Here is a 10,612-nt window from a genome sequence, read left to right on the forward strand (position 1 = left end):
ACCTACTTCCAGTGACTGACGCTAAGCTAGGCTAACAGTGCGTGTCTTCCTACTCCTACTGCATGCACAGAGAAGAAAAGGGTATGTATCTTCTTGTCTAACTCCAGGGTAGATGGCAAATAAGCTAATTTCCCAAAATGTTGGAGTTTTCCTTTAACGCCTTTAAAGTTGATTATTCCGCTCATACCATGGCCACTTGCCAAAGACATAAAATATGTGCCATTTATTCATATTTTTCAACATTAAAATATAAAGAAATAAGGTATTCAAGGGCGGCTACGTGGTGCAGTGGGCAAGGTCGCTCACCACGAATACTGGAGACGCTGGGCTCGCCTGTTCGAGCCCAGCGCTCCACATTGCTTTCAGTTTAGCTGGTCGTCCGTACTAATACACATTGGCAGTATTAGGGGGTGGGAAACTGATGGGTGGGGATCGGGCGTTGTGGACAGCGACTCCTACAGGTCGGTTGGTGCGCCTGCGCAGTAGAATCAGGAAGCGATGGGGGCGGCGCCCCTCCAAAGCGCAGACCCCTGACGCTGAAAGATCGAGCCGCGCAGGTGAAAAAGATGCGACTGCTGTTACCTCGAGTATCGGAGGGGACTCGTGCTATGTATGACTTAGTCCACATTGCAGCCGGCTTGTGGGAGGCAAGAAACAGCGTTTGTGACAGGGGAGGGTTGAATTGGATGATACGAAATTGGGATGGGAGAAAAACTAGAAATGGGAGAAAAAGTGGATAAAAAAAAAAGAAATAAGGTATTCATGCTTTGCTCACCGCTGACGTTCATTATAGTCCCTCTGCGCCACCTTAGCGACTGCTTGACAACCACCTGCCACTTAACCGATGCCTGTGACAATGACCTAGAAAAGCTAACTGTATGCTACTGTAGCAAGCCTTTCTGCCTGTGGTTAACAAACAGTGAATATGATCTGTGACACTGACAGTATGTTTGACAGAAATTGGTTGGCTTGCTTGCCAGACATCTCATTGTCCAAAAAAAATCAATAACTTTTCTTTCACGTCAAATATGTGTGGTATCACTGTCAGTCATAGCCATAGAGTTGGATTGCGAAGGACAGAGTGCATAACATTAGCTCCCACCACCACTGCTAGTGACAGGGTCCACTGACTGTAATATCATTCTCTGTAAAACAGCAAGGAGTATGACACTTGTATACGTTCCTTGTAAAACAGGTCCCTCTTATTATAGGCTCCTCAAATATTGTCATTCATAAAATTTTTATATTTTACATTTTGAGTAATAACCAACCCCAAAAGGGGGATGTCTGGAAGCGGACATGGCCGGTTAGACTAGGCATTGTCCAACTAACACCTCTCCCAGAGGGCTACCCGGCCATGTCCGCTTCCATTTGATTTGATTTGATTTGAATTTTTTTTGTGTATTATTATTTTATTATTATTATAGACAAACATGACAACACACGATAAGATATACAAGCATTATTAACAGTGCACATCCAATGAAATCACTGTATAGTTAAATGTCTTATACAGGATATACCCCCAATACCTGCTATCTAAAACCCTACACACATATGCTCTAGCTCGTACCCCCCCCTCCCGGACCCCCCATTGGATAATCCATCCATTATCCCTCGCTCCTAACCAGACACTACCATTATATGCTAGCTTTTATTATCTCCACCACTTCTAACCACATTGACATTTTGGATTCATTGAGACCCAAAATTCTAGCTGTAGATATTTCTTGATAAATCACATCGAGATATGTAATAATCCATTTGAAATCTTTATTTCGAACATGTAAATAAATACAAACAATATAAAATCAAAATAAATCATTGATCTCAAGAAATTAAATGAAGAACATTATTTTTTTTAAATATAAACAAAAGCAAAACATAATTTACATGTTCGAAGTAGGAGTAGGAAAAAGTGTACATACAAGTATACTTATTTAATCCTACCCCTTTTCCACTACTCAAATGAGTGTACTAATTTAAAACCTTACAAAACAAATATATATACTGTAATATATATTAGAGGTGGGCATAGATAAAAATAAAAGTATCTAGATTAATCTATCTGCAATCCTGGAGTTAATCTAGATTAAAATGGCTCATTTGAAGTCTGCCGAAGGCATTCAAAATATGTGTTTTCTACGCAGTGTTGTGCTAGTTACTGAAAAATAGTAACTCAGTTACTTTACTAGTTACCCAAATACGACATGAGGCCTTTATGTAAGAGGATAACATTAAATCAAAGACGGCAATGAAGGACCCACAGAGAGAGAGAGATAGCGAGATAGAGAGAGCGAGAGAGAGAGAGAGAGAGAGATATAGAGAGAGAGAGAGAGAGAGAGAGAGAGAGAGAGAGAGAGAGAGAGAGAGAGAGAGAGAGAGAGAGAGCACGCTTAGGTTCTAGGTTGAAAATAAGTGCACGCTAGGTTGAATGAATTGATGAACAATTCATGTCGCCGTTGGAACGTTTCATTATAAGCGCCTTGCAAGTTGCAACGTTGGTTGAGATATGAAAATACTTGCCAGTAGTATAGGATGCATTAGCCATTAGCTAGCTTACTTACAGAGACTTGTGGTGGAGGAGGTTCTAGCTGTGTTCAACTTCGAACGAGCCTGCCAGCTTGATTTGAGCCAGGCAGAAAACGGGTCCAGAAATGGACGTTTTAATCCACACCACAATATGTAAACAAAGGTTTTAACCATCCACAACAGAATACTGCAGTCCAAATGTATTTCCGATGCTTGATTCTTCTCTCACAGGAGTTCTATACGCACACACAGAGTAATTCGACCAGGTATACATCAGCTAATGTAATTGGCTCCCAGACCCAATTTTGCGAATAGATTAACGGCGGCAATTCTTTTATCGCGCGATAATACAGTCTGCCGTTAACTTAGCCCGGTAAATGCGTTAACGGCCCGGCCTTAATATATATGCAAAACAAAAAACAAAAACTATATATGTAAAACATGAAAGAAATAAAATAAAATGTAAACACCCGTGAATGTCAAATCCCTTCCTCGTCCCTGTACCTCGTGAACAGAATTTCCTTATAAATCATTTCCATTCATTGTGCTAAGCTAGGCTAACATGCAGCCAGATATCTTTCTACTGAACGCACAGAGAGGAAACTGGTATCTATCTTATCGTCTCTCTCTGGAGAAGACGGTGAGCTAATTTCCCAAAATGTTGGCGTGTTCCTTTAAGTGTCTTGCTCAAGGACACTTCGACACGTTGCCCGGTAGGAGCGGGAATCGAACCGGGAACACCCCACGTGGCGTCAGACTTAACAACCGAATAGGCTACCAGAGGTAGTGGAATATACTGTTGTACACTCTAGACCAGTGGTCACCAACCCGTCGATCTTGATCGACTGGTCGATCTTTGAGACCGTCCCTGTAGATCTTTCCATGAAGAAAAAAAATGTAAAAAAAAAAAAAAAAAAAAAATTATCTTTCCCTGAGAGTCCACATTACAGTTCTAATTTTGTTTTGATGTGAAAAGTGATGCTGCATAAGATGACTGCACTTAGCACTGATTGAGAAAGTACATATTACAGTTCTACTTTGACGTTTTAATGTTGGACCAAAGCATTGCATGTAATTAGAATACAGGCAAATAAAAGTCATTTAGTTTAAAGTACAATCTTGGCTGTCTTTTTCTCTCAACGCTTCAATAGGTAGATCTTGCCTTCACCAAAAAGAAAAAAAATTATCTTGGGCTTAAAAAGGTTGGTGACCACTGCTCTAGACTAATAGACTAAACTACTAGGTTACATATATTTGTGCTAGAATTTCTCTCTTTGTGTACATCCTGTCCTTTCAACTCCAAACAATGAATGAACTCTAGGCCATGAGTCGACTGACTGATAATAGCTGCATATTTGATGTGAAAAGAAGTTGTTGATTTGAGACCATGAGACAGCTATGGGTTACAGGTTGGGTAGCGGGTGAATTTAGGCTACTATTTAGACGGAGAGAGTCTGAACAGAAACCGCAAAAGTCGTCTTGCGGTCTCACTTTTAATTTTGCGTTTAGACTAGCGTTTTGGGATGGAATTCCGCGTGCAGACGACGCTGTAACGACTCGAGACGACGGAGCCCCGCTGTCACACGATTGGCGCATATGTCACATGACGTGCTGTGAAGACCCGCCCTACTCTGCCTCTGATTCGCAGACTGTGGGTGGGGGAATGTGATTGGACCAAAGCAGAGTCACTCACAGACAGTGGGTCCAGTACTAATAGTTGTGATAGCCGCGGGACAGATTCTTGTGTATTTAAAAGTACTGCCAATGTAGCCTTCAGGTGATCGCCATGGATAGAATCAGACATGCTTTCAAGTCAAGTCAAGTCAAGAGTTTTAATTGTCACGGCATACAGGTATACAATGAAATGCGGGTGGTCTTGCCCGCAACGATGTGCAATACAGTGGTACAACATATAATAGAATCAAAAAAATGAAAAAACAACATTGTGCAGTAAACAGGTAACAGGTAACATGGAGTGACATCTCGGTATCTGTACATAGTTATTTACAGAGCATATGGGACATGCTAGTTAGCTTTGGTAGTGCAATACACTGTTCCTGTTATTCTAATTTAAAGTGTCCTTTCCTTTGGCCATAAGTGTGCGTGTGTGCGACATGAGTGTGTGCCCGCTCATGTTAAAGTGTTAAGTGGCTGCTCGTGTGTGAGCGTGCACAGCGTGCGTGTCGTGTGTGTGTTCATGTGTGCTTGTGTGTGGATAGTTCAATGTATAGCATAGCATTGTATAGTCTGATGGCTGTTGGAATGAAGGACTTCCTGTGCCGTTCAGTGCTGCATTTAGGTAGTGTGAGTCTAGCACTGAACATGCTCCTCCTGTCAGCCAAGTCAGTGTGTAGTGGGTGGGAGGGGTTTTCCCTGATGGCCTGGAGCTTAGCAAGGTTCCTCCTCTCCGCCACCCTCACTAGAGTCCTTCTCCACCCCAACCGCGCTACTGGCCTTCCTGACCAGCTTATCCAGCCTGTTTGTGTCCCCTGCTCTCAGTCCGCTGCCCCAGCAGGTCACAGCGTACAAGAAGGCGCCCGCCACCACCGACTCATAGAACATCCTCAACATCCTTGTACAGACATTGAAGGATCTCAGCCTTCTGAGGAAGTAGAGTCGGCTCTGGCTGAGGTCTATAAATACCTGCTCGTATTTATTATAGTTATGCTTTTCTGGGTATAACCCAACTTCTTCTTTTCAACCAATCTTTCAATCTTTAACCAATACCTGAAGTGAGAAAAAGACGTGTACTGTATTTCACTAGTATGCGCTCTCCTACTTTGGAATCAACCTATTTTACTACATACTCTGCTAATATACACTCAAGTCTGTAGCACTAAAGTTCAACACTGTTTGACGAACAATGTTACTGACCCTTAGCTGCCAGAGTTGTACCCTTCCTGCTGACTTGTACAGTAAGTCGCTTTTGATAAAAAACGTCAGCTAAACGACACATTTAAATGTAAATGAAACGGCGGTTAATCTTGAGTCGAAGCGGTTTTAATGCCCAACCGCCAGCGAATCAGACCATGGCATAATATATATATATATTTTTTTACAATTATATCTTGTTGTTTTTTGTCATTCTTTTTTTCTTGTCACAGCTGTCATCCATGGGGATGATGACGGAGTATTACCACTTCTTCTTTACGACCTTGGTGAGTTCACACACTAGTTCCCAAACAAGCTATTGAAAAAAATATATATTGACATACTGTACCAGACACAGTCGTACAGGAGTCCAGACATAACTGGATGTTTTTGTATAGTATAGTTAGGAGAGCATAGTGACATACAGTATAACTGTATATTGTATAGTAGTGTACATAGGACTCATTACCTTTTAATTTGTAAGCTTGGCATTGGATTGTTTTAGTACTTTTATCATGTCTATTTTATTATCTATTCTATTCTATTCTATTGTTATTTGTGTATTTTTTGCACAATCGAAGCAGGCATGGCCACCTTCATTTCACTATATTTCTTGTGTATGTGTATGTGATGAATAAACCTCTTGAATCTTGAATCAGACACACTCGTACAGGACTCCAGACACACACACACACACACACACACACACACACACACACACACACACACACACACACACACACACACACACACACACACACACACACACATACATGATGACACACACACACGGCGACGACACACACACACACACACACACACACACACATACATGATGACACACACACACGGCGACGACACACACACACACACACACACACACACACATGATGACACACACACACACATAGAGACGACACACACACACACACACACACGGAAGGTTCTCGGTTAGATTCCGCCTCCCAGCCGCGTGCCGACACACAACGACGCACACACACACGCACGCACACACACACGCACGCACACGAACACGCACACACATACACACACACATGTGGTGACAGTGGCTCAGGGGGTAGAGCGGTCGCCTGATGATCGCAAGGTTCCCGGTTCGATTCCGGCTCCTCCCGGCAGAGTGTCGAAGTGTCCTTGAGCAAGTCACTTAGTTAACCCCCTAACTGCTGCCTGTGAGCAGGTCGGCACCTTGCAGGGTCGTCGTGTGAATGTGTGAGTGAAAGGGTGAATGTGTGAGTGAAAGGGTGAATGTGTCAGTGAAAGGGTGAATGTGTGAGTGAAAGTGTGAATGTGTGAGTGAAAGTGTGAATGTGTGAGTGAAAGGGTGGATGTGTGAGTGAAAGGGTGAATGTGTCAGTGAAAGGGTGGATGTGTGAGTGAAAGGGTGAATGTGTCAGTGAAAGGGTGAATGTGTCAGTGAAAGGGTGAATGTGTCAGTGAAAGGGTGAATGTGTGAGTGAAAGGGTGGATGTGTGAGTGAAAGGGTGAATGTGTCAGTGAAAGGGTGAATGTGTGAGTGAAAGGGTGAATGTGTGAGTGAAAGTGTGAATGTGTGAGTGAAAGTGTGAATGTGTGAGTGAAAGGGTGAATGTGTGAGTGAAAGGGTGAATGTGTGAGTGAAAGGGTGAATGTGTGAGTGAACGGGTGAATGTGTGAGTGAACGGGTGAATGTGTGAGTGAAAGGGTGAATGTGTGAGTGAACGGGTGAATGTGTGAGTGAACGGGTGAATGTGTGAGTGAAAGGGTGAATGTGTGAGTGAAAGGGTGAATGTGTGAGTGAAAGGGTGAATGTGTGAGTGAAAGGGTGAACGTGTGAGTGAAAGGGTGAATGTGTGAGTGAAAGGGTGAACGTGTGAGTGAAAGGGTGAATGTGTGAGTGAAAGGGTGAATGTGTGGCATAAGTTGTAAAGTGCTTTGGATAAAAGCTGCTCCATAAGAAAATGCAGTTCATTTGATGGAGGTGAACACCTCCCTCTCCACCTCCCTCTCCACCTCCACCTCTATCTCCACCTCCCTCTCCACCTCCCTCTCTCTCCACCTCTCTCTCCACCTCCCTCTCTCTCCACCTCTATCTCCACCTCCCTCTCCACCTCCCTCTCTCTCCACCTCTCTCTCCACCTCCCTCTATCTCCACCTCTATCTCCACCTCCCTCTCTCTCCACCTCTATCTCCACCTCTATCTCCACCTCCCTCTCTCTCCACCTCCACCTCCACCTCTATCTCCACCTCTATCTCCACCTCTATCTCCACCTCCACCTCTATCTCCACCTCCCTCTCTCTCCCTCTCCACCTCCACCTCTATCTCCACCTCTATCTCCACCTCTATCTCCACCTCCCTCTCTCTCCCTCTCCACCTCCACCTCTCTCTCCACCTCTATCTCCACCTCCACCTCTCTCTCCACCTCTATCTCCACCTCTATCTCCATCTCCACCTCTATCTCCACCTCTATCTCCACCTCCACCTCTATCTCCACCTCTATCTCCACCTCTATCTCCACCTCCACCTCTATATCCACCTCTATCTCCACCTCTCTCTCCACCTCCACCTCTATCTCTACCTCCACCTCCACCTCTATCTCCACCTCTATCTCCACCTCCACCTCTCTCTCCACCTCCACCTCTATCTCTACCTCCCTCTCCACCTCCACCTCCACCTCTATCTCCACCTCTATCTCCACCTCCACCTCTATCTCCACCTCCCTCTCTCTCCCTCTCCACCTCCACCTCTATCTCTACCTCCCTCTCCACCTCCACCTCTATCTCCACCTCTATCTCCACCTCTCTCTCCACCTCTATCTCTACCTCCCTCTCCACCTCCACCTCTATCTCCACCTCTATCTCCACCTCTATCTCCACCTCTATCTCTACCTCCCTCTCCACCTCCACCTCTATCTCCACCTCTATCTCCACCTCCCTCTCCACCTCCCTCTCCACCTCCACCTCTATCTCCACCTCCCTCTCCACCTCCACCTCTATCTCCACCTCCCTCTCCCTCTCCCCACCTACCCTCTCCCTCTCCACCTCCCTCTCCCTCTCCACCTCCCTCTCCCTCTCCCTCTCCACCTCCCTCTCCCTCCACACCTCCCTCTCCCTCTCCCTCTCCCTCTCCCTCCCCCTCTCCCTCTCCCTCTCCCTCCCCCTCTCCCTCTCCCTCTCCACCTCCCTCTCCCTCTCCCTCTCCCTCTCCCCCTCTCCCCCTCCCTCTCCCTCTCCCTCTCCCTCTCCACCTCCCTCTCCCTCCACACCTCCCTCTCCCTCTCCCTCTCCCTCTCCCCACCTCCCCTCTCTCTCTCTCTCTCCCTCTCCCTCCCCCTCTCCCTCTCCCTCTCCCTCTCCCTCCCCCTCTCCCTCTCCCTCTCCCTCTCCCTCTCCCTCTCCCTCTCCCTCTCCCTCTCCCTCCCCCTCTCCCTCCCCCTCTCCCTCCACACCTCCAGGATCTGTTTGCCTTGGACCTGGAGCCGTATCGCTACAGCGGGGTCAACATGACGGGCTTCCGGCTGCTCAACGTGGATGACCCCCGGGTGGCCTCCACCATGGACCGCTGGGCACTGGAGAGGCTGCAGGGGCCCAAGCAGGAGAGCGGCCTGATGGACGGCGTCATGACTGTGAGTCCCCCCCCCCCCCCCCCCCGCCAGGTCAAAGGTCAAAGAAACCCTGACCCTGTAGACGGGTGTCTTGTTTGTAAACACAGTGTGTTGATTTGAAATGTGCTGTGGTTTCTCCATAGAGCTCCATTATACTGTTAGTCAGGGCAGTGTCATGGTTTCTCCATAGAGCTCCATTATACTGTTAGTCAGGGCAGTGTCATGGTTTCTCCATAGAGCTCCATTATACTGTTAGTCAGGGGAGTGTCATGGTTTCTCCATAGAGCTCCATTATACTTTTAGTCAGGGGAGTGTCATGGTTTCTCCATAGAGCTCCATTATACTGTTAGTCAGGGGAGTGTCATGGTTTCTCCATAGAGCTCCATTATACTGTTAGTCAGGGGAGTGTCATGGTTTCTCCATAAAGCTCCATTATACTGTTAGTCAGGGGAGGGCCATGGCTTCTCCATAGAGCTCCATTATACTTTTAGTCAGGGGAGGGCCATGGTTACTCCATAGAGCTCCATTATACTTTTAGTCAGGGGAGTGCCATGGTTTCTCCATAGAGCTCCATTATACTTTTAGTCAGGGGAGTGTCATGGCTTCTCCATAGAGCTCCATTATACTTTTAGTCAGGGGAGAGCCATGGTTTCTCCATAGAGCTCCATTATACTTTTAGTCAGGGGAGTGTCATGGTTTCTCCATAGAGCTCCATTATACTTTTAGTCAGGGGAGTGCTGTGGTTTCTCCATAGAGCTCCATTATACTGTTAGTCAGGGGAGTGCTGTGGTTTCTCCATAGAGCTCCATTACACTGTTAGTCAGGGGAGTGCCATGGTTTCTCCATAGAGCCCTGTTGTTCTTTTAGGCAGCTCAGCTTTAAAATGTTGTTTTCCTTTACTTAAATTAGAATGTTGAGGTACCGACGTTTTCTTTAAAGAAAATAATCCCCTGCTGTTAAGTCGGCCACGCGCGGCACCGCCCACACAGCCTTTGTGACACGAGACGAGAGCCCTCTCTGACTCCGCCCCTCCCTCCCTCCCTCCCTCCCCCCCTCTCTGACTCCGCCCCTCCCTCTCCCTCTCCCTCTCTGACTCCGCCCCCCCTCCCTCCCTCCCTCCCTCCCTCTCTGACTCCGCCCCTCCCTCCCTCCCTCCCTCTCTGACTCCGCCCCTCCCTCCCCCCCTCCCTCCCTCGGCAGACGGACGCGGCTCTGATGTACGATGCCGTGTTCATGGTGGCCGTGGCGTCTCAGCGGGCCACTCAGATGACCGTCAGCTCGCTGCAGTGTCACCGACACAAACCCTGGCGCTTCGGACCGCGCTTCATGAACCTGTTCAAGGAGGTCAGTCTCACGTTCTCGAGGTCAACTTCCTGTCTGTTTAACTTCCTGTCTTAAAGGGGAACTATCTTATAAATGGCCTTTTTCAGTGTTTAGCATTGTTTCCTAGCTATGTGGACTCATATTAATATGATCTATGTCTCTAATTCTCATATTGGCGCATTCTTCCAATTCTCCTCTCACAATATTCACCCTCACTGAACTGAGTCATCTGAAAATGTGATGATCTGTGATGTCAGAGAGACTCAGCTGCATGATAATGTGGC

At 46.6% G+C, this 10,612-nt stretch overlaps 1 protein-coding gene across 1 annotated transcript in view; it reads left to right on the forward strand.

Annotated features, from left to right (window-relative positions):
- The window catches only part of LOC311248333 (glutamate receptor ionotropic, kainate 1-like), a gene marked incomplete at both ends in the record, with an annotated part of 37,862 nt that overhangs the window by 23,614 nt on the left and 3,636 nt on the right, over nt 1–10,612 (forward strand). The window contains 3 exons of the mRNA XM_084339234.1: nt 5,637–5,690; nt 8,856–9,026; nt 10,206–10,349. Of these exons, the coding sequence (XP_084195360.1) occupies nt 5,637–5,690; nt 8,856–9,026; nt 10,206–10,349 (369 nt within the window). The remainder of the gene's footprint in view (nt 1–5,636; nt 5,691–8,855; nt 9,027–10,205; nt 10,350–10,612) is intronic.

The sequence above is a fragment of the Notolepis coatsorum genome (assembly GCF_963971535.1).
Source record: "Notolepis coatsorum genome assembly, contig: SCAFFOLD_177, whole genome shotgun sequence".
NCBI lineage: Eukaryota > Metazoa > Chordata > Actinopteri > Aulopiformes > Paralepididae > Notolepis > Notolepis coatsorum.